This window comes from Equus asinus, chromosome 28 (assembly GCF_041296235.1).
Source record: "Equus asinus isolate D_3611 breed Donkey chromosome 28, EquAss-T2T_v2, whole genome shotgun sequence".
Lineage (NCBI taxonomy): Eukaryota > Metazoa > Chordata > Mammalia > Perissodactyla > Equidae > Equus > Equus asinus.
This window is the reverse complement of record NC_091817.1, coordinates 20,914,182-20,938,869: the sequence shown is the minus strand read 5'-3', so window position 1 is coordinate 20,938,869 and position 24,688 is coordinate 20,914,182. Positions and strand designations below refer to the sequence as shown.

The window sequence follows — 24,688 nt, the reverse complement described above, 5'->3', positions numbered from 1 at the left end:
CTCCTAGATCTTAGTATACTTAAAGATCACAGAGTAACATGTTTGAAAAGTGAGTCTCAGAAAACATTCAATCAACAAACATTCATTGTATATCTGTGAACAAAGTTCTGTGCTAGACCTCAAGAAGACACAGCATAACTATGTATATATATATATGTATATTTTAATAGTTTCTGCTCCAAAGAACTGAAGGATTTCCATCTTGGGGAGTAAGGGTAGTGTAGTGGTGGATAAGATAGGAATACTCAAAGCCTTCTATTTAAAACGTCATTATATCTATATAATATTTCTAGCGTTCAAAGTTCTTTCACATTCATTATCTTTTTGACAACATCTCAGATGAAGCTGGGAGGGGAGCTGATGATCATCCCCACTTTCCAGATGAGGAAACCTCACAGAGATTGAGGGACTCATACCAGGTAATGCCTAGTAAGTGACAGATGGAAGACTAGAATTTTAGCCTGCTAACTACCAGTGACATGCTCCTTGCACCACAGCAACTACCTCCTGTAATAAAAACCTCTAGAAGTCTACATGACACGATGAAAAGTTTTGGATTTGGTTAATTCCTGTGTGGGGAGGGTGTGTGTGCGCGTGTGTGTAAAGCGGGGGCTGCTATTCATTCAAGAAACATCATTTAGTGTCTCCTGTGTTCAAGACTCTGCATGCACTGGAGTACAAGATAAATAAAATATAGTCTGCATAACGAAGGAAGGAATAGATTAACAAAAAATCATCACAATACTGAATGATAAGTGCCACAAAAACATGCACAAACTGCTATGGGAACACAGAAGAGAAAATTATTTTTAAGATTTTGAAATCCCTTCCACATTAAAAAAGCACAAAAATAAACTGAAGTAAGTATTCATCTCAAGAACTTAGCAAAATAAAAACAAAGTTTAAGCATAACAGAAGGAAGGAAACAAAGATAAAAGTAGAAATTCATGAATTAACATAAACAAATTCAACAGATAGTTTTAAAAAAAATAGACCACAGGCAAATATAACCAATTTTTGAAGGGAATACATGATTATAGAAAGTTATAGTAAAAAGTAGACATGGGGGCCAGCCCGGTGGCGCAGCGCTTAAGTTCACACGTTCCACTTCTCGCGGCCCGGGGTTTGCCAGTTCGGACCCAGGTGCGGACATGGCACCGCTTGGCACACCATGCTGTGGTAGGTGTCCCACGTATAAAGTTGAGGACAATGGGCATGGATGTTAGCAGGGCCAGTCTTCCTCAGCAAAAAGAGGAGGACTGGCAGTAGTTAGCTCAGGGCTAATCTTCCTCAAAAAAAAAAAGTAGACATAAAAGATGCATATGGAATTTTTTAATTATAAAACTGCACAAATCTATCTTGTAAACCAGAGAACATTATGTTCAATGCCATGCCACAAATCTGAAACCTCAATTTCTGAGAAAACATAATGACCAAAATTTACTCTAGAAGAAGAAAACCAAATAGACCAATAAGTAGAAAAGGTATTTGAAAAGTTATTCAAAAATTATCTTCCCCAACATCACATGAAGAGTTTCACAAGTAATTTAGTTCAAACTTCCAGTTCTCGAGCACTACAGGAGGAAAATGGTGCAATTCATGTTATGACATAGGTTTATCTATGATACCGAAACTTGACAAAGGAAAGCACAAAAAGGAATGTAATGTTTCTCAATATTTTTACCCATTTTACCCCCCTCTATTCTTAGTTTATCCTCATCAGCCAAAAGAGGTTTTATAAGTTTTCCTAACTGTAGTTTGAATTATGACCTTACATGTATACTAAACAGGTCTCACTGAAGATTCTGATACACTCCTCGGGGGGTGCCACCCTCTAGCTTCCTTGATAATCCCTGCTACAGACCATCTCACTTTCCTTATTGAAAGAGTAAAAGGTCGAATTCAGCAGTTCATTAAAAGGCCAACATAACGCGACCAAGTAGGAGTTATCCCAAGGAACCATATTAGAAACCATATTAATAGATTATATTCTACCAGTAGACAAAGTAAAGACATCACTATCTAAATAAATCAAAAAAATACTCAATGAAAATCCAACTTCAGTCCATGGGAAAAAAACTAAACCAAGAATCAAAGATTATTGCCAGCAACTATCATTATACTTAAATACTAGAATCCCAAAGCATAACTATTAAAGGCACAACTATCCACTATCACCACTATTTACAGGTTCTAGACAATGTAACAACACAAGAAAAAAAAGGAGAGTATAATTACTGAAAGAGGCAGGACCAAATTATATTTGCAGATGATTAAATTATCTGCCTAGTATACACCTAGAAAACCCAAGAAAATCAAGCAAAAAAATTCGAATAAGGATGCATTCTGTATTGTGGTCAATTACAAAAATAACACACTCAGACACACACACAAAGCTTTCTCATGTACCAGTTAAAAAATATAATTTAGAAATATCCCCCATTTGCAACAGTAACCAAAAATAGTAATCAAATATGTAAAATACCCAGGAATAAACCCAAAAGGTAATAAATAATACCTAATTGAATAAAATTACACAACCTCCTGAGGGTCATTAAAGGAAGCTTAGATAAATGTAAACACAGATAACACTGTTGAATGAGAAAAAATATTTACCACAAATATTTCAGTTCTTTCCAAATTAAGTTATAAATTTAATACAATAACAATTAAAATACAAAAGTGTTGGAGTATACAGGAGACCTTGAAAAAGTGATTTTTAAGTTTATCTAGAAAAAATTTTAAGTTTGTCTTCTCAGTGTAGAGAAGAGCCAAGGAACTTCTGAAAACAAAAATAATCATGGAGGCCCTGAACTGCCAGATACCAAAAGGTATCATAAGACTCTGGTAATTAAAATGGTGTGTCAAGGGGCCAGCCCCATGGCCAAGTGGTTAAGTTCACACGCTCCGCTTCAGTGGCCCAGGGTTTCGCCAGTTTGGATCCTGGGCGTGGACATGGCACCGACCGTCAAGCCATGCTGAGGCGGTGTCCCACATAACACAACTAGAAGGACCCACAACTGGAATATACAACTATGTACTGGGGGGATTTGGGGAGAAAAAGCAGGAAAAAAAAAAGATTGGCAACAGTTGTTAGCTCAGGTGCCAATGTTTAAAAAAAAAATGGTGTGTCAAGAGTAATAGACAAAACAAAAGAAACAGAAGAAAAAACTGGTCTGAGTATTTCGGCATTCAAATTACCCAATAAATGCAGCACGGCTCACTGGTTAACCATTTGGGAGGAAAAAGTCAGATATCTACTCCGTATCATACAGATGATACTAAATCATCTAAATTCTAGATGCACTCCAAGAACTACATGAAAAAAATTAAAACATATAATAAAAGGAGAACATACAATTTACCATTAATCTGATAATTAGGTGGGAAAAGTTTCCCTATACATAAATTAAGGAAAATTTTTGAATAATAAAAATACAAAAGTAAAAGGCAATAAACAAACTATGAAAAATATTTTCATCACACAATTAACAAATAATAACGTCCCTAATCTATGAAGTTTTCTTACAAATCAACAAGGAATGACAAACATACATAAGCAAATAAAGGCTACATGAATAAACAAATCACAAAAGAGTTATACTGTCCAATAAAAGCAGTAGGCGGGAATTCAATCATATTTTTAGTAATTAAGAAAATATAAATTAGTTCTACAATGAGCTCCTACTTCATCTCTTCCAAATTGGAAAATATTTTTATTTTATGATAATTCCCAGTGTTGGAGAGGATGGACCAAATATGCATTCTCATGCATTGCTTGTTAGAGTGAAAACTGGCATCAACCAGACAAACCATCTTTACAAATGTTAACCTGACAATTCGCCTTCTTTTAATTTACCCTATGGAAAATACCAGAGATTTATGTGCAAGAATAGTCACTGAAGGAAAATTTATAACAGCGGGAAAAAAATCCATATGATGAAATACTATATAATTATAGTGGCACAAAAAAATAATCACAATATACTGGATACTGTAAGTGAAAAAGTGCAGAGTATAAAATATGCACATTATGATTCCAATTTTTGTTTAAAATGTATCTTTATAAATATGTATCAAATATTTTAGATAAAATTGAGATATTGTATATATTGTACATACAATAGGCATAATAATAATATTCTAAGAAATAAGCCAATACAGTAACACAGTGATTATCTCTGGAGGATTATAGGAGACTTTTTTTTCCCTGCTTGCTATTTTTCTGTATTTTTAAATTTTTCTAAATCACAAATTATCATGTGATCAGGAAAAAATAATATTTTAAATAAGAAATGTTTCACCATCTCATATGCCACACATATTGCAGTCATACATTTACAAAATGGACTTTCACAAACTACATGTGAAAAAAAATGTCATTACCTACAGTCATATATATGCTTACACATACAGCACTTATATGCATATGCCCATCACTATTCTAACTGCTTTACATATATTAAGCCATTCAATCCTCACAACTATTACTATCCCCATTTTACAGATGAACATTGAGGCTCAAGGAGATTTGCAACTTGCCCAAGATCGCTCAGCAGGCAAGTAGGGGAGTCAGGGGAAGAACAAGGCAGCCTGGCTCCAAATCCATGTTCTTGATCACCAGTCTCTCCTGATAAACTATACTCTAAAGCAACAAGACTGAGTTACAATATAAATGCCAGAACATAAACAATCAAATAAGCACTATCCCCTTTAAAGTAGTCTCCGTGGGAAACTCTATACACATCCAAAGATGTGGTCCCTGATGATATCATTTGCGGCAATCCTTCCTCTGACTGTCCCCAGGGGGCAGTAAGTCAGTCTCTCCTGAGGAAAGATGCGATTTCTTTCAAACAGCTAGGAATCATTCAGATGCAAGTCTCAAAGTGTGATTAAACTGCACAATTCTGCTTTGGGTAACACAGCAAGAAAAATCAATGAGGCTGATTTTGCTATTCGCCCATAACTGGTGGATTTTAACATTTACTATCCCACATTATCGTAATTATTTGTTCACATGTCTATCTTCCTATTGAGCTGAGGTCTTCAATGGCAAAGAGAACATCTTATTCATCCTTGAGTCTCCAGCCCCTAACACAATTCCTGGCACACAAAGAGGACTAATGAAGTATTTCTGAATGAACTCTATGGAGCACGCCACAGGAATGATTTGAGCAATGACAATATTTTAGAATAAATTAAATATTGCCAAGAGGGTGTCTGAGTCTGTATACAAATAAACACATAACGTATATAGAGACTATAATAGAAAAAAAATAGAAATTTTAAGGAATAATTCCTAAAATTCTAAATATTAAGGAAGACAGAACTCGGTATTTAACAGGTCTTTTTATAATATAATAATACCTTAGCGGTAGTCATTCCTCACAAAACATAAGGGGGAGAGTAGATATGCCTCATTGTCTAAAAAGCAATCTACTGAACCAAGGATGCAGAAATAACCATAAACTTTCTCAGACAATGATGCAAAAACACATCTGCTACACAGAAGACACCAGGATGCATCCTGCCTTTGGGTTCAATCAACAAAGCACAACCCAGTGCCTGAAATATAAATCAAAGAACCTTACATCCCTGGTACTTATTGACATTTGCTACCTGCAAATTTCTAATACGTGCAAGATGGGACTATTTTTATTTACAGCACAAACCACAGACTGAATGTAAAACAAGATGCTTAATAAATCCAGAGGTACATAAAACACCAACATAACTCAGACAGCAAGACAGACACTCACTCCTTAATTAAGTGGGTGATGTTCTGTTTAAAACAAAAAGACAACCCTGGGCTATAGCTAAGATTAAGCACTCAGTGTTGCGAGGGAACCGCCAACCATTTTCAGAGCAAAGGCTTTAAATCATGAAAAATAAACCATCTAATAGTCTGTATTCAATAGTAAGTAGACAGTCAGGACACAGACTGATTTGGATTAACACATTTTCAGTTATAACAAGTAATTTTACAGAGGATTAGTATCTTGATGGTCTGATCAATATGAGGCACTGCTGCTATTACAGATGAAGAGAAAATTGCCCCTCTGGTAATAAAGTGTGCGTGTCTTCGTTCTCCTTCATTTGCTGAGTCCATTACTGTAATGGTTCCAGCATTAACAGCTGGGGCAATTTAAGCAGCAGGAGTCTGATGAATTGAAAAGCTGGACACTGGCTACTCATCCTTTGCTCCTTTTCCGTCTGCATATGCAACTCCTCTGCCTGGCTGATTCCAACACAAGGATAACGTGTTAGGAGAACAATGACTACGACTTTCCAATTATTGTCTCATTAATAGTGTTACCAGCCAATAATGTGACTAAAACAAAAATTGCTCGCAGCATATTGGCTGCTGATTCGGCGAAAAATTGCACACTACTTACCTAAATAACAAGACTGACATGACAACAGGCTGGAGTCCACATAAACTGTAATGTTTGCATTCATTTGCCCGGTGCTGGTCTCAAGCAAAAAAAAAAAACAGAATGTTCATGCTGACAGGAAAGAAAAATTCATCAGCAAAATTTTCCATCTCTGTTTTCAAAAAATGGCAAACTGGAAAACCGTGAGATAATGGGCCGCTGTACATAGAAATAGAAAATCTATATTAATGCAGCCTTGAGACTTTAATCATGCCCAATTCAGCAGAGTGAGCTGAGGTTGCCACATCAGCCCATTTTATATTACTACTGGAGAAATGCTGGCCCTTGAGGCTCAGCCTTGAGTGAACCAGTCACTAAATGAAGATGCTAAAAGGCAGACTTAGGGCTAATGCAGAAATCAGAGCTCTGAATTTTCTGATCACAGGTATGAAAACACTCATGTACTGGCAACCAATCTCCTCCTCAGACCAGATGCAACATAATTTGGTCCTACAAACTGAGTTTTCTACTTGGCTTCCACCAGCTGTAAAGGTTCGACTATCATTTATTTGGCAGTTCTTTAACATAAAAGAAGGCATGGTCACTTTACAAGCAGGTCATTTCCAAAACTACACAGCAAATAAACAATCCACACGGCAACAGGACAGATGCTGGGAGCATAAACAAAAACGAAAGCCTACAGCACCTACTCAAGGCCTAGCTTTCACACACGCGCGGGTCTTGCAGAGAAACATTATGCCAAGGACAAACGTTTGGAAGCAAGTTCCTCCCAATGCAAATCTTAATCTCCTGAACACATCCTGACCCAATCCAAGATTCCCCCTAGCTTATAGTGGAAAATCAACTGGGGAGACAATTTGGTAAAATAACACAAATCAGTTTATAACAGAAGGTTAAGTGAATGAGGTTAGCAGAACTTTAAATTCACCTTCTCTAAACTGAGCCTTTTGTTTTTAAGGTTCCAAAAGTACCATCTCTACTATAAAGTTCTTTTCTTCTACAAGTTAGAAAGTCACATTGTAAATATACTTTATCAAGAAATCTACTATAATAAGGGCCAGCCCGGGGGCATAGCGGTTAAGTTCACACAGTCTGCTTCGGGAGCTGGGGTTCGCCGGTTCAGATCCCAGGCATGGACCTACATACCGCTTATCAAGCCATGCTGTGGCAGGTGTCCCAAATATAAAAAAGTAGAGGAAGATGGGCACAGATGTTAGCTCAGGGCCAATCTTCCTCAGCAAAAAGAGGAGGATTGGTGGCAGACATTAGCTCAGGGCTAATCTTCCTCAAAAAAAAAAAAGAAATCTACTATAATAAACTAACAACAAAATACACTAAACTTGGAGGGCAAACTAGCATTTTAAATTTGAAAGTGAACTCTAGAAAACAATTGTTGACTGTTGCTGAAGCGTATGCTGAAGAGAAGAGTCTTGTTTCTCAAAATTAATACCTATATCTATGGTACGTTAAGTAATTTCAAATCCATAAAGTATTTAACCATTTTCCATCATTTCTTTCAGGTTCCAGTTCCATCTCTCAATAGAAAGCCTAATGACCAATAACAGGTGACGCCCTTAGGAATTCATTCATTCATTTGATAAATATTCATGGAAAATTTACTATGTCCCTGGCAGTACCGGGGACAGAATGGTGATAACAAAACTGAAAAGACATGGTCTCTACTTTCTTGAAGCATCCAGTCTAAACACCAAAAGCTGTACTGTTAAACTGAGCCACAATAAATCCAATCAGCAGCCAAGGAGCCAGTATGATCATTACTAAGGGTCACACGTAACATGTATCAGACTGCAGGCTCTAACCATCCATCCTTCTTCAACAGACACTTACAAATGTCTCTCACATGCAAGACACTCCGCTACGTACAGTGGAGAGACAGAAGGATGAATTAGACACCGATGCTGTCTTCAAAGAAGCTGATGGTTGTTTAAAGGGTCTTAAGACTTTTTTCTAATGGTAAATTTATTTTTCAAAACCAACACTAAGATGGTAAGAAACAGACCTGGAAATAACAGAAAGTAACAAGAACTCACTGTGACTCAATGGTCTGGCTGGTTAATTTTCAAAGAAGGTATTTAAAGTGGTTTGGAAACTATGAACAAATAAACTACCCCTTCTTCTATCTAGAGAAGGCAATCAAAACTACTAAATGGGGATTAAAAGCTGACCCGTACGCTAAAAGAGAGATCAAATAAAAGATAAAGATGGACTTGGGGGGAAAAAAACAGTAGAATCTGTCAGGTGAAGTTTTAATTTTTTAAACCCCATGATCATTGGCCCACCACCAAAAACGTCCTACATTTAGTTTCCTATATTGCCATCGGATAAACTGGTGAAATAATCCAGGATGACCCAGGCAGAAGGTAAGGACCAAAAGAAGCTTCTCAGAAACTCACTAAAATGTCAAACTGCAAAAAATAAAATGAGGTAAAAAGACCGAGTGGCTACACACATAAACAACAAACTTCCTCTTATTTTGTTATTATATTTATAACTCATTAGGCCTCATAACTTAATATTTACCTTCTTGAATAATATTGAGACAACTGTCACCAAAAACAGAAGAGTTTTCATGATTTTTATTTGAAACAGCAAGTTTATCTATTCTGGATATATTCCTTCACTGATAAAAATGTACATCACTTAAAATTATGATGTTCCTATTAAGTGTATAACCCTCTGAGTAATAAGTTTAAACTAGTTCTATTTTCAATATTTTTTAAAAATACGATCTCACCCAAGCCAGCATAAGAACCTGTGAAGCTAACCTGGAATTCAACATCCACGTCTTTTCAGCTCACAACTCAAGAACAGGTCTAATATTGCTGCACAACCTCTAAAGGAGTCCCGAGCCGCTCATAAGGATACGCCCTTAAAGAGATCTTAGGAGGGAACTCCATGACCCCCAGACCAGGTTAAATGGATCTTCCTGAGGAAGGAATTCCATGAGCTCCATACCACATCAGATCCTCCTTGCTACGAGGTCCCACTCCTACAATAAAACGCACCAATCTACTGTTGGTACTTGCTTAATTAGCTACCTTCCATGGAAAGGCAGCCAGTTCCATGGCACCAAATCTGCCATATTGACCCACGTCCTCAGTGCTGATACACTACTTGGCACTTAACCAGGTTCCTCATCTGGGGAAAAAAAAAACCTAAGAGGCAGAGTTGTGCCATCAGAGGGTCCTTAAGGCAACCAAACCAATCAAGGCCATACCTATTCTGTCCCTGGCACAGTGTCCAAAACTAATCACACTGGATTCTCACAGCAACCAACAGAAGCAGCTACTCTTGACTCTATTTTCTGGCTGGAGAAACTGAGGCACAGGGTGCCAACTCTCCATCCCAACAGCAAGGAAATTTTAGAGGCAGTGGTTCTAACTCAGCCTGTCGAATCCTAATCTAGACCATGCCACTATAGACCTTCTAAGAAAAAATCATTTTAAAAATGCATGTATACACTTTGGCGCTCGCTTATGCTCTAACACAAATTAACTGAATGTTATCATGGAAAGCTAGGTAATATTTAGGCCAACCTTTTTATTCGCCCTCCGGACTTGGAAACTGCATAAAAGTCTATAGCATAAGCAATCACAAGAACGAAATATACTCTAAGTTATTTCAAAGAGAAAAGGAAAAGCAAGAGTAATTACTCACTACAGGAATGATAAAGTTTAATTTAAAAAGCAAAAAAGAAATCTTCGTGATCTTGGGATAGGTAAAGATTTCAGAGATATGACATAAAAAGCATGAATCACAAAAAGAAACATCAATAAATTGGACCTTTATCAAATTTAAATACTTTTGCTCTTCAAAAGACCATTAAGTAAAGTCAAAGAATGGGAGACAGTGTTCACAATACATATCACTGACAAAGGGCTTAAATCTAGAAAATATAAAGAATTCATAACATTTAATGTTAAGAAAACACATAATCCAACAAAAAAAAGGACAAAAGATTTGAACAGACACATCACAAAAGAAGATATATACGTGGTCAATACACACGTGAGAAGCAGCTCAGGATCATTAGACATCAGGGAAACAAAAATCAAAACCACAATGAGATACCATGTCACAGCCACTAAGATGGGGACAATCAGAAAGACAAACAATAACAAGTGATGACGAGGATGTGAAGAAACGGCTACCCTCCAACAACAGTGGTAGGGATGTAAAATGGTGCATCCACGTTGGAAAACGATGTCTCAGTCCATCCAGGCTACCATAACAAAATATCATAGACTGGGTGGCTTATAAACAGCAGAAATTCATCGCTCACAGTGCTGGAGGCTGGAAGGCCAAGACCTGGGTACCAGCATGGCCGGGTTCTAGTGTGGGCCCTCTTCTGGGCTGCACACTCCCAGCTTCTTCTTCTGTCCTCACATGGCAGAAGGCCTGAGGGAGCTGTCTCAGGCCTCTTTTATAAGCGCACTAATTCCATGCCTAACCACCTAATCACATCCAAAAAGCCCTACCTCCTAATACTACCACCTTAGGGGTTATAATTTCAACTTAAGAATTTTGGGGGACACAAACATTCAGAACATAACAGTAGAGCCGTTTCTTAAAATATTAAACACCAATTTGCCATAAGATCCAGCAATTCCACTCCTAGGTATCTACGAAGAGAGATGAAAACATATGTCCACATAGAAGGTCAATGTCCATGGCAGCATTTTCATAATACCCAAAAAGTGGTAACAATCCAAATACCCATCAACTAGTGAATGGATTAAACAAAATGTGGTATATTCAGACACTGGAACACTCTACTATTCAGTAATAAAAAGGAACAAAGTACTGATCCATGCTACAACACAGATGAACCTCAAAAGTATTATGCTGGGTGAAAGAAGCCAAACACAAAAACCTCATGTTGTCTGATTCCATTTATATGCAATCTCCACAAAAGGCCAATCTTGAGAACAAAGAATAGCTTATAGTCATGCGTTGCTTAACGACACGGAAACATTCTGAGAAATGCATCATTAGGTGATTTTGTCGTTGTGTGAACATCATCAAGTGCACATGGACAGAAAACACATCAGTGGTTGCTTGGGAACAAAGGTGGGAGAAGAGATTGCCTGCAAATCAGCAAGAGGAAATTTCTGGAAGGGAATGAAATGTCCTCTATGTCAACTATGGCGGTAGTTTCGCAAGTGTATACATCTGTCAAAACTCATCAAATTGTACACTACAAATGTACAAATTGTTGTACATAATTATACCTCAATAAAGTTGAGTGCATAAAATAAAATAAAGCGAAGGGATTCTATCTTAGCCAAAATCATAATCCCAGTGTCTGGCAAATAAGAGGTGCTAAATAAATCTTTACAGAATAAACGAGTAACTTTAAACGTAAACCCAAAAGGTGAGAAAGACATTACACACGACGCCATTGGGTGACATTTGCTTTTTGCACTGTTGCAGACCAACACAGAAGGATCTTTCCCCTTTGTGCCCATCTTCAGTATGCTGTCCATATCATATATAGACTCAAGCATGGAAACTTCAGGTCCCTAGTGAAAGCTTGCTATAACTCAGGCAATATAGAGCAGATTTTGTATTTTACATCCATAGAGGTATTGCTATAAGGCAAACTCACTTGTAGGACTCTAAATTCTATAAAAGCAAGAACTGTGTCTGTTTTATTTACCACTAGTCCTCACTTCCAATATCTGCCTAATATAGAGTAGGCAACAAATAGTATGTGTAAAGGCCCTGTAACCAGATAGCGCACAGGAAAGAGGGACTTCTAAGGAGGCCAAAGTGGCTGATGGGCAGGGAGCAGAGAGACTGTCACATCCAATAAGACTGTGGAAGCAAGTAGGGTCCAGATCATGCAGGACATTGTAGGCCATGTGAAGTTTTGTCTTTATCCTAAGAGTAACAGAAAGCCATGGAAGATTTTTAAACAGGTCGTTGGCAGAGGAGGAAGGAAGGAAAGGGGCAGGATTAGATTTGCATTTTGAAAAGATCACAGCCACAGCGTAGAGAAGAGACTGGTTGTGTGGGAGGAGGGTGAGAAGGGGACAATGGAGTGTTAGGGTGTAGAGTGAGTACAGACCAATAAGGAGACAACTGTAACAGCCCATTAAGGAGATAATGGTAGCTTGGTCCAAGGTGGTGGACATGGAAAAAAGTAGACAGACCACCAATATATTTAGACAAATCAATAGGACTTGATTTTGGGAATGAGGGAATGGAAAACACAATTCTTCTGAGCCTCAAGTCTTCATCTGTAAAACAGGACTGTTGATACTCCATCTGTATAATATCTATGTTGCAATCTGCTGTGATAAGAATATGAAATAATATAAATATTATGAACTTAATGCAGAGCCTGACACGTAATAAATGCTAAAAAAAATCGCTACTGCTATTATTATTGTCATCCCACAGAATGGCAACTACCAGAGGCAGAACCATAAAGGAAAAAAATAAGATTGCAATTAAAAATTTGCATCCGCTAAGCTGAAGACACAGAACATATCAGCTTGCCACTGAGACAACTGTTCCAAATAAACACATCTGACCACACAGATATTTCATCTAAGCCAATCTCAGTCCTCAAAAATTGGTGTGATCACAGCCATCTGAGCGTCCGGTAAACTAAGTCCCAAGGGTAGCTATAAATTTAACCAAGGACAAGGAATTGAGTGGCTTGATTCTCATTTGTGATCCAACAGGACTAGGCCTGCATCCTGAGCAGCACAAATTTATACCCCTCAATGTCTCTTGGCTCCCTTGCTGACAAGGCCCTGTCATCCCTTGGCTTAAGACCGTACGTCCGTTCGCCATCCATCCAAGCTCTTCCGGTTGCCTGCCTCTAGTTACAAGGGCACGGAAGATCCCAGACGCCGGCGGGCTCGACATACCTTAGCTTCGCGCTCTCGTTCCTCGGCGGTCGGAGTCCTCTTCATGCTGCCGCTTCAGCCGCCTCCGCCACTGCTAGCCGCGTAGATCCCTCGCCCTCGACCCCGCCTCCTGCATGTAGTTCTCTTGCAGTCCTGCTCCCGCCCGGAGCCATTCGCCCTCCAAGTCGCGAGAACTACAACTCCCAGGATGCACAGCGGCGACGCCCGAGAGCGCCTCGGGGTTTGGAGCACGGGAATTTCCCAGATCGGACAGCTGGGCAAGCGTATTCCGCTACGCTTTAAGCTGGCGGGCTAGGATCAGAGGAGAACTACATTTCCCAGGAGGCAACGGGGCCTGCCACGTGTTTCCCGTGCTCCTCTCGGCCAGCAGCCCGACACGGTGTGGGCACTATAGCAACGGTAGCTAGCGGCGGGGAGAGAGTGTCGGTGAGTACTGTGGGGGTGGAGAGGGGGATGGAGGTGCCCAACCCTCTACCTGCAGCAAGAGCTGGGGTCCTGGGGTCTGCTCTACGTCCTAGAGTCCTGCTCGCGTGAAAAGCAGCCCAGCACGAGACACCTCCACATCGTCAGGCCTGAATCACAGTCCTCCCATTATCCCCTTGCCCAGGACAGGTTTGAAATTTTATATCCCAGCCGGAAACCCTAGCTGTTGAGAGTTGATGCTAATTACCGTTCTTATCCAAGTTCTCCTTCAAGTAGAAGGTCACACAAACAGTTCGCTCGTTTGACTTGGATTAGGAGTTGGTTGGTAAACCCTAAGCCGCCTCCTGTGTGGCCTATTGTTTGCTTAATTGTAGTTGTTTATTGTCTAATTACTCTATAGCCTGTTGACTCCATAGAGGTGGAGACTTTGTTTACTGTTTTAGTCTCACTGCCAGGTATTCATTTATTTATTCGAGGAATATTAATTTTGGCGCCCACCGGGTGTCAGGCACTGTTCCCGACCAGCTGTTAACGGGACTGATAGCAATCTCAAGATGCTTATACTTTATTAGTGAAGACAAACTAGTAATGAACTAGCAAACAAATAAGATATTTGCAGACAGAGATGATTGCTATAAAGAAATAAGCAATGATGAAATTGGGAGGAAGAATACTTTAACATAGGATGATCAGGGAACACCTCTTTGAGGAAGTGACCTTTGAGCTGAGCACCGAAGAATGAGGAGCCAACTAACGCAAAGGCCTTGAGCAAGATAAGGGTACCATGGACTTGAGGAACCTAAAGGAGAACAGTGTGAATGGAGCGTAGTGAACAAGGAGGCAGGAGATGGTGTTGGAGAAGCATTGCTGCATTGTGAAGGGTTTCTCAGCCTCCACACTATTAACATTTTGGGCCAGATAATTCTTTGTTGTGGTTCCTGTGCATTGTAGGATGTTTAGCGTCATCTCTGGCCTCTAGATCCCAGTAACAGCCCCCCCTTCCCAGTTGTGACAATCAACAACATGGAAACTACCTCTTAGCTGTATAACCTTGGGCAAGTTACCTAAGCTGCGTCTCGGTGTCTTCATTTGTAAAGTAGGCATCATGTGAGTAGCAACCTCACAAGGATGTTGTGAGATATTTAATTAATTCATATAAGCAGAGCACTTAGAAGAGTGCCTAGCACATTTTAGTAAACAATAAATGCTAACACCTTTATCATCATCATTGTTATTATTATAAAAGCTACCATAACCTATCAGGGAAAGGTTATCATTTTCACAGGTGTCCTGTGTTTAAACTTCTTGGTAATTTGGTTCCTAAAATTGACCTTTTCTGTAGCAGTGTTTCCAAAAGAAGTAGATGATCTCCCAGGCATTTGTCTGTTAGCTGCTTATGTCACAGCAAAATGCAGTGGTTCTCAACCTTTGAGGAGTTACAGTAAAAGTTATGAACCCTCTCCCTAAAAGATATTCCATATACATATATGCATACAAGATTTTGTAAACCATCTCGGGGTCCATAGACCCTGAATCAGCCTCGTGGACTCAACTATTTAGTGAATGCCTGCCATGTGCGGAGCTCTGTGCCAGCCTCTGAGAGTACAGAGGTAAACAAGACAAAAAGCTTGCTGCTCTCTTGGACTTTACATCCTAGGACCAACACTCTGGAGTTTGAGAACCTGTGCCTTAGGGCATCTTCATTAGCAGCTTGCATTTGGCTTTCCGGATAGATTAAAATGAAAATATAAAATCCTTTTTTTTTGCATACTGGATATTTCGTGGACCACTCACATCCACATACTACACTTAGTTACTGTAGTGCATCTCTGTGAAGAATAGAAACTGTAAAAATGCCACAATTAGCTGGACAACCTGTATGTTAAGGTAGGAAGCTCTGGGACCTGTGCATCGTGGCAACAAAGACAGGATGGAACAAAAACAAACCCAGTGAGTGAATTTATGAAATCTCTTACAAAACTTGGAACTATCCAGTCATTTGTGCATCAAGCTGAAAATTAGCATTTAAGTAATATTGACATCCCAGGCAAATGTGCTGAATGCTTTTAATTTAACATCTCACTAACCCTTAGAATAACTCTGTGAGATAGGTGTTATTTCTCCATTTTTAAAATTAAGGAACTGAAACTCAGCAAGCTTAGGAGACTTGACCAGCTGGTAAGTAACAGAACAGTCATTTGAATCAAGTTCCTGACTTGAGTTTTTCCCAAGATCCATGCATTCTTTTGGGGCAGAGAGGGGGGTGGCAGATGGAGAAGAGGTATTTCTTAAATTTGAGGGAGTTTATTTTTGTTTCAGATAGAGGAATAAGAAGAGAGAAGGAAGAATGATAATCTTACCTCATTTCCTAAGCAAACTATAGGAAATACACTGTTGAAAGGAACACTGTCTCCATGATTGAACGTAGTATTGCTTTTAAAATAGAAGCTTTCATCTTCTTCAAGCAGCACATGTGGGCTATAAGATGCCCATTAAAGTTCAAGTGCTTTATTCATTTTATTTGGTTCATTCCATTGCATAGTTATAATGTTGTAACTTGGAAAGATTTTATTTGAGTTTTCTTTTCTCCACAGATAGGCCATGTCCGGTCCAGCTGATGAGACTGCGGGAGACCTGCCTGTGAAAGATACAGGCCTAAACCTCTGTGGAATGGGAGGGTTACAAGGTAGGGCCAGCTGTTATTTATTATCGTTATGAACTTTGATCAGTAACTTCTTTTAATTTAAAGTATTTCTGATATTCATACAAACAAAGCCATTTAAGTATATAGCTCTTGATTGGACTAAACAAGGAGTTGGAGCGTTTAGAACAACATATGGTATTTTACTGCATGCATCAATTATCAACAGCTCATAGAAGATGTAAAATCCCCCTCTTCTGATAAAGAATTGTTATAAATCATCTATTTAAAATTCCACACCTCCGTAGAAACTACACAGAGTATCAAGCCTCCAAACCAAATTGCCTGGTTTAAATCACATTCACCATTAAAATGTTTCTTTGTGTTTAAATTTTATATGGGAGGAAATGCCATATTTAAAATTTTTGCCTTTCAAGTAGAGTATCTCAAAGTGGTTTGTTTATCCAAGTGATATTCACTTTGTTTTATCAAATTAATATACATTAAAGGTTCCCTTTATCCTTTTATAACTTAGTGGTTACGATAGAGCTAAAAAGCACTTTCAAAATAAAAAAGAAAAGCACTGCTTTAAGGAACAATTTAGAGTTAGAGCTAAGTTTTTGTTTGCGTGTACAATGTGTCAGCCCTGCTGTCATGCCACTGCATTTGCCATTGAGAAGGCTGTGGTATAAAGTATATTCCACTAAGGCATTTTTGTGCACCTGTTAATCAGAACAATGCAAGTGGCCACCTTGAACTACCACAGAAAGGTGGTCAATGTATTGTTCATCGAAAAAGATAAATTTGACTATACCGCTGTTATGGTTAAAAGCAAAAAGTATGTGTAAGCTTTGCTTTAGATCTTTAGGGGCGTATCAGAGATTAAATACAAATAAATTCTAAGGGTGCAAAGCTATTTATTGGGATTTGATACCCTAAGTTCAGTTCTTGCCCTTAGTAACACACCATAAGGCTTTAATCTTTGTCCATTTGTTCTTTGTTTCTTTTGGAGGATTGTTGAAAATTTACCTACTTCACAGTGATAAGGAAAATACCAAATTTAAGCATATGTAAACAAATATATACACATGCTACAAGGTGTAAAAGTTCTTCAAAAGTGTGTAAGACAGCTTATAAATGATTTGTAAAGGGTTTTTTGTTTGTTTAGTCTTGCAAATTTTTTAGTTTATTTTCTGTAACTCAACACCCATAGCTCAGAAAAATATCTCAATCATATTATGTTCACTAAATTATTGTTATAACTCTTGCCTTTATAAAATAAAAATACGTTCAAATACTCTTTTAATTTAGTTTTTTCAACATTCAGTATGTAAATTGAAAAGTATTGAATCAGAGTTCCATCTCACATTCTTAAAGAATGATTATTGGAATACATTTTTGAATGGTTACTATTGTTGCTCAAATCCTTAATATTGCATATAATGTACTAATAGCAAAGATTTTTATTCTCACCTCCAATTAGTGATGTTCACATCTTACAGAAAATGCTATAACATTTTCTAAAGCAATCTTAATTGTAGGTCACAAAGGAAGAAATCTGAGATGAGTGTATTAGAGATTATATCAATATCAACAGTTGTGATTTTTAGAGACTATTTTAAGTAATCCTACTATTAATTACCTTGGAATTTTTGCAGAAACTTCAACAACACGGACAGTGAAGTCTCGCCAGGCAGTGTCACGTATCACTCGTGAGGAACTGGAAGACAGATTTTTGCGTTTGCATGATGAGAACATTTTACTTAAACAGCATGCCCGCAAGCAAGAGGATAAAATTAAAAGGTTATGATAAGAAGCTTTTAGCTTTTTTTTTTTTTTTGACTTTCTAAAGTTTGGAGGATATGCTTTTTTATAAACTTAATTGAAAACTCCACCTTGAGTCTTTTTTGGAACTAGGCAGGTTGTAATAAATAGTTTTTAAAAATGGAAAATCTTACAAACTAGAATAATAAACCAAAAAGATTATGCGCGTTTATTATGTTTGAAATTGCTATTTGAAAGAAAGAGCTAACAGCTAAGAGTGCCATGAGTATTATCATATATATAAATAACTTTTGATTTAGTATTTATAGTTTAATAAACCAATCATCAAAGCATCTGTTTTTTAAATGTCTTGATTTTAAAATCAGTTTCAAAAAGTAATTATCTATTCCAACTTGTTACAATGCATGTTCCCTTAAGATTTAGGATTTACTAATGAAAACATCAGTATCTGAAACATATTTAACTTTGCTTGGATTATTCTGGAATCTATATTTATGTCAAAAAGTCTGTACTATTTCTGAAGAAATATTGTCACTTTTGATTTGCGTGCAAAGAATTTCCTCAGGAATAAGTTCTTAGGGGTAGGTATTCTTTAATTCTTGTTCAGGAACACTGTGACTATCTTCTGAATGTGTGGCATTAAAAACAAAAAAGTGCATTCACATTTGTAAGCATGAACAGGTCTGTATTCATATTCATGTTCTAGGTTCACTGAAAAGGTGACAGCCATTGAAGAAGGAAGATAGGGTTTCTTTCTGCTTAGAATTTATTGTAAAGAGGTGATCCAGTGCAGTTTCTACTCGGTAGCCTTTGTTTTAGTGACCCACTGACCTGCTGTGTGTGGGACTTATACTTTGAGGTGGTTTTGGAGTCATGACGATGGCTTTTTTCAAGACGTGTGACTCACTTGCCTGATTCCTTTTCTGACCATTGACACACACACACACATCAGCCTGTCAGAAGGAGGCATGTAGTCTCTGACCACTAAACAATTGTTTTTCTTTGTGAGCCTAATTAGTCAAAGAACTGAATTCATAACCTTGGCCTCATTAGTAATTTGTGCTAGCCAGAAAATATATAACAATAATGAGCCTTGTAGTTTAATGGAGAAAGGACTGGGCTGGGAATCAATTTGTAAGCATATGTTCTCTTACCTCTGACACTAGCCTATGGTCTGTTCAAGCCATTTAACCTCCTGAGATTTTATTTTGCTGTGCCCTGAGAGTAGCGGTCCAGTGACCACTACGACCCGGAGCTGTAAATTCCTTCTCACATTCACACCACTGACACTATCTACACATGTGGATAGAATTGCCTTTAAATTTATCCTTAAGATGTAATTAGTATCACTTACTTTAGTATAAATGTAGATTTGATAAACCGCCTTTTCAAATAAGTACTTAAACTTTACCAGATCACTTATGATTAATTAATATCATGAAATAACCAAATCAAACAGGAAAATTATTGCTATTACTAGACAAATGCATGCAGTGTTATGTTTCTTGACAAAGTTTACTTGAACATCTTTGAAGGAATTTAAAGCCACTCTATTGATGTCCTTTTCTCGCCTTAAAAATTGGGGTCATTTATTTTTCTTTAGATGTTGACTGCTTTTTCCTATTAAATCTGTGTCTTTCTTTTGGATGTGATTTCTCTCTATGTGAAAGTCTCTCTGAAGGAGAATATTCAAATGTTTAGGTTGACATCTCAGTTAGACAGCTGCCATATTTCTATGGATAAGCCACTGGATGAGGCTCAGGATCCTAAACTCATCAACCGGCTAGGGAGAGCGTGCGCCTCTGTTGGGCCATGATACCTGTCCACATTTCCTGATGATATGTCATTCTCTGGATTAGGTGGAAAAGGAACTAATCCATTGATTATTTCACCAGGGTGTTTGTGGTACTTTTGCATCTTGGTTTTTATTATCCTGTATCCCTTGTAAAGCATGTTTAATGGATGTGCCTCAAGGGAAAGAGAAAACAATCCTAACTGATTATGTTATGCATAGCTCTCCCTGATGCCACATGCTGTAGGCTGAGTAGCCAGAAGTGTAGATAGACATGTATTACTACTGTTTTTACAGAGGACTCTGCTTAGGGCCAAAAAAAAGTGGTTCTATGACATCCCAAAGCCATTAAGGATTTTTTTATTTCACTTTTGTTCTCTTAAGTAAAAGCTTCTGTCCATAACCATGCTAAAATAAAGCAAACCCCGTTTAAAGAAAAATGAAGTGTGTTTTTATTTTCAATCTCCTGTCTGGGTCTTTATAAAAATAGGTTCACTATAAACTAGAATCAGCTATTGAAGATGTGCGACCAATTTTGTAAAGTCTTGAACTTGTGTCTCTCATCAAAGCCACCTTTTCTTTCTTGTCCTGCCAAGATTTTTCCATTCACTGTCAGGCATGTTTTCCGTACGTGTATATTACATCACCCCCATGTGCCCTTTCTGTCTTTTGTTCTGTCTAACCAGTTTTTATCAAAACTTAAAAGAATCAAAGGTAGAAACTCCTGAGATGTCAAAAGCAGAATTTATGTCTAAATTTAAAGATAGCATTAGAATAATACTTTTTGCATCCAATTATTTTCTACCTTTAAACATGCATGTTTTTAGAGCACTAAGCAACATTTAATAGGGTCTTTCGGTTTCTTTTGAATTTTTCAATGGGCTTTTTTATGTGTGTTCCTATGCATTCTAACATTTTTATATTTGTAATATGTCTTAATCCTAGAGAAACTGAAAACAATATATCATCTAAATGCTACATAGTCTTAGCACACTTTTCAAAAGTTTTAGCTTACTGTGGCTTGCAGATAAAACCCACCACATCCACAATCTGTAGGTACATTTGAGTGCATCCAGCATTCCTACATAAGGTCATGCGTTAAAAATTGCATTTGAGGAACATATGGAGTAAATATGTGTCCTCTCTTTACTAACCTTAAATGATAAGCCTTAGGAAACTGTTATTTGTCAGTGCTATAAAGCAGATTGTTGCCCAGTGGTTTCAATTATCATCAAAGGATTCTTCACAGGCAGTAATAGTTACATCAAAACCTGAAATTTATTATTCAGGTTCTGCACTGAAGTCTTCACAGTGATTATGTTCCTTTCAACAGAATGCATTTTATGCTGACTTCTCACATTCCTTTTCATCTTTTTATTATTTCCCTAGGATGGCCACCAAGTTAATACGGCTAGTTAATGACAAGAAAAGATATGAGCAGGTTGGTGGCGGCCCCAAGCGGCTGGGACGAGATGTGGAAATGGAAGAAATGATTGAGCAGCTGCAAGAGAAAATTCATGAGCTTGAAAGACAAAATGAAGTCCTCAAAAACAGACTAATTTCAGCCAAACAACAGCTTCAAATCCAGAGTTACAGGCAAACACCATACAATTACGTGCAATCTCGTGTTAACACTGGGCGTAGAAAAGCGAATGAAAATGTAGGCTTACAGGAATGCCCCAGGAAAGGTAAAATAAGCCTTACATTAAATCCTAAATTTAAGTCTTTTAATAGGTTATTTTACACACACACAGTTTTATTTCTGTATTCTTGTTTTTAATTGTCTTCAGAAAGAGAGAGAAAAATAGTTTTTTGACTTGCTTTTTGATAAAATCATATTAATATTAATGTGAGGATCATTTTATTTAGGAATCCCTAGATTCTTATTTGTTTAGCAAGACATTGAATGTTGAGACATGTATGAAACTACTTAAAATACGAGTTTAGTGAGTTGGTTTTTTATGTTATGGATGGAAATCACGTTGACTCAGGCAAATGGGGAAGCCAGCTAGTTTGCATATAAATGATGGCACTATTTTGAATGATCACACTAAGTTCTTCATCCAAAGACCTTTTATAAAACTTGCAGAATTGTTTAAATCTTTCTCATTGTGTGGAGGCAGCGTGACAGTGGGATGCGAACATAACTAAGGATTTAAGAAGTTGGGTTTTTGCTTCTCTACTTACTGTCTGGTGACCTTGGACAAGTCTTCTAATCATCCTGAACTTAAATTTTCTTTACATGTAAAATAAAAGGATTTAAGCAAGTGATCAGAAAGGTCTCTTCCATCTCCGATAATGCTCATACGTCATTTACTTTCCTCATTTTGAAAATGAATCACCTAAAATGTACCCAGCTTACAAAGCAGTTTAGTTGCATAGACAAGACTCAATATATAAACAACGTAAATATTTCTAATGAAACTTCCCAATTCCCTCCACCCACAGACAAACTTTATTTATAATGAAGTGAAGTCAATAAATACTTTAAGTAGCAGTTTTTTAGTTTCAACTGCTAGGGAAGGAAATAAAACTTCAGCTCTAGTTGATCTTCATAAAAAGACCAAACATTTTTAGGGACATAGAAAATCCTGTAAAACTTTCATTTTAATTCATTGAAGGAAAAAAAAAACCACTATATGAACAGAAAGGGAAAGAAATTTGTTCTATTTTTTTCTCAAGCCAAAATGTTAACACTATCTATTCCCTTGACAGAGTCCCTTTGAAGTCAACAAGGCCTCCACACAGGCGAGAGGCAGCTGCAGGATGAAAGGGCTTGGCTACTCCTATCTCTGTGAGATTGGCAGTAGACTTTGAATATAACCAAAGGAATCATAATGAATTATAAATCAGAAAATACATTCTGCCACTAATTAACTTTTTACGTGGAATATAGCACTTGGCCTCTCAGAGCCTCATTTTCCCCATCTGTAAAATGGAGTGACACCACCAGGTTAGATAAAAGGTCAGGAGATGGTAGCTCCACAATAATATATTTTAACTTTAAAAAGTTACTTATCCTCTCTGAACCTTAGTTTTCTCATCAGTGACTGTAGTCAGGCAAGATCATCTCTAAGGTCTCCAAGGTCTTTTATACTAAAGAAAAACAATGCCCAAATTTTAGATTAACATGGTGAGCTAGTGCTATGAATTGCTGTTTAAATAGAAGTTTGATGGAAGTTTCTCCCTATAGAAAAAACAAAAGAGCCACAGAGCAAAAGAGTTCTTTTCAAATGTGACTACAGAGATTAAATTTCTCCTTGTGTTTACACTCTTAAGTAGTTCAGACCTTTTTCACGGGTAGAGAGGCCAGGACATAGAAGCTGCCCAAAGCATTAAATAGTGATGAATACTTTCTTAACCACTGTCTTTCTGAGTAAACTTGAGGCATCGTTGTCAAGGCATCACGATACCTTAGCGATGGATCTTCAAGACCGCCTTTGAGGCTGGGACTTAGGCCACACCTGTGGGAAATATCGCAGCCTGAGGTGGCTGGGGGGAACCCTAGACCTTCTCTGGCCACAAGCAGCCCTGTGCCCAAGCTACTGTACGAATATTATTTTCTTTTTGTGCATTGTCAGGATAAAGGATGAAAAGTACTGGCTTAAGGTGTGATCAGTGTATTGTAGAAATAATTCTTATTGTAAAGAACCAGTAGAACAAAGATTTTTGTCAAGTGTATACGTTTTAAAATATAACCGTTGTCAAATCACCATTAGACTATAAGTTTTAAGATATACTTTGAGTATAGTTTTTTTTTTAATTCCATTAGTGATGTTTAGTTTTTTCATAATTGATGTAGGAAAAGCTTAAGAATTAGCATTACTGACAAAAGAGTATAATTGGCAAATTTTAACACAGTAAATTATTTTAATGTTTTCGGCAGAGGCTTTTCTGTTCTTTAGTTTGGATTACAGCAATAGGTGTTGAAAGTTTTGGAAATAGCAAACAATAATTCCATTGTTCTAATGAAAATTCTCACTTTTAGAAAGGAGACTTTTCTAAAGAGAATGAATTTCCTCTACCTTTATATCTGGGACTGTTCTCCATGAAAAAAAAAATCTAAATTATTTTTCATACTTTATCTACTTTAAATTCTCATCATTTAATTATTCTGTAAGTGTGAAGTAACTCAGGTAAGTAAAAGTATGTCTCATTTTTAATAATGAGACCTGGCTTGTAATATTGCATGTAACTGTTTTTGTAAGAAAAATTGTATTCTAAGTGCAGTAGCAAAATGTTGTATTTAAAGGAATCCTGTTGATGATCCCTTCTTGAATTACCTTTATTTAAATACGCATTTTTTTTTTTTTGTAGCTTGTTCATCATCTTGCTTTCCATTTTTATTTTTAAATTTGGGATTATGTAATGTTCCAAAGAAACATAGAAAATGACACCCCCCAGTAGCCCACTACACAGACTTAACAAACGTTAGTTAGCCTTTGGAGCTGGCATCTTGTTTAGGCCTATCTTGGGGATAGCCCCATGTGAGTGCAGCTCCATACAAAGGAGTCCAGTTACTGACTAAATGTGGATTTTCTTATTGAGGTGGAGTACACCAAAGTACAGGAAACATTTGACTTATACTCACAGTATCTATGAGTCATACAACTGAAGATAAGATTCAAAAGGTAAGGTCAAGGGAGGTGAATGACTAATTTAAAAACCAAAAAACTTTTATCAAAAAATACTAAAAAACGAAAGTCACGTTTTTGAAACCTTTTTCCTTCATACTTTAGTTTACATGAGT

General features: G+C 37.4%; 2 protein-coding genes across 11 annotated transcripts in view; one reads left to right on the top strand and one right to left on the bottom strand.

Annotated features, from left to right (window-relative positions):
- FTO (FTO alpha-ketoglutarate dependent dioxygenase) overlaps positions 1-13,600 on the bottom strand; it is a 352,377-nt gene extending 338,777 nt beyond the window's left edge. For 4 of the 7 annotated variants that reach the window (XM_070500585.1, XM_070500584.1, XM_070500586.1 and 1 more), the window contains exon 1: positions 13,298-13,451. In XM_070500585.1, the coding sequence (XP_070356686.1) occupies positions 13,298-13,342 (45 nt within the window). In that variant the 5' untranslated portion in view covers positions 13,343-13,451. Of the gene's footprint in view, positions 1-13,297 lie in introns of all 7 variants that reach the window. The other 3 variants (XM_014827772.3, XM_070500588.1, XM_070500583.1) reach the window with 3 other exon arrangements.
- Positions 13,592-24,688, top strand: part of RPGRIP1L (RPGRIP1 like) — a 97,670-nt gene continuing 86,573 nt past the window's right edge. For 3 of the 4 annotated variants that reach the window (XR_011499041.1, XM_070500578.1, XM_070500579.1), the window contains exons 1-4: positions 13,592-13,723; positions 16,315-16,406; positions 18,020-18,164; positions 21,328-21,626. Coding sequence is in view for 2 of the 4 variants with exons in the window: in XM_070500578.1 (XP_070356679.1) it covers positions 16,322-16,406; positions 18,020-18,164; positions 21,328-21,626 (529 nt within the window). In the remaining 2 variants the exon portion in view is untranslated. Of the gene's footprint in view, positions 13,724-16,314; positions 16,407-18,019; positions 18,165-21,327; positions 21,627-23,953; positions 24,075-24,688 lie in introns of those variants that run through there. The other variant, XM_070500580.1, reaches the window with a different exon arrangement.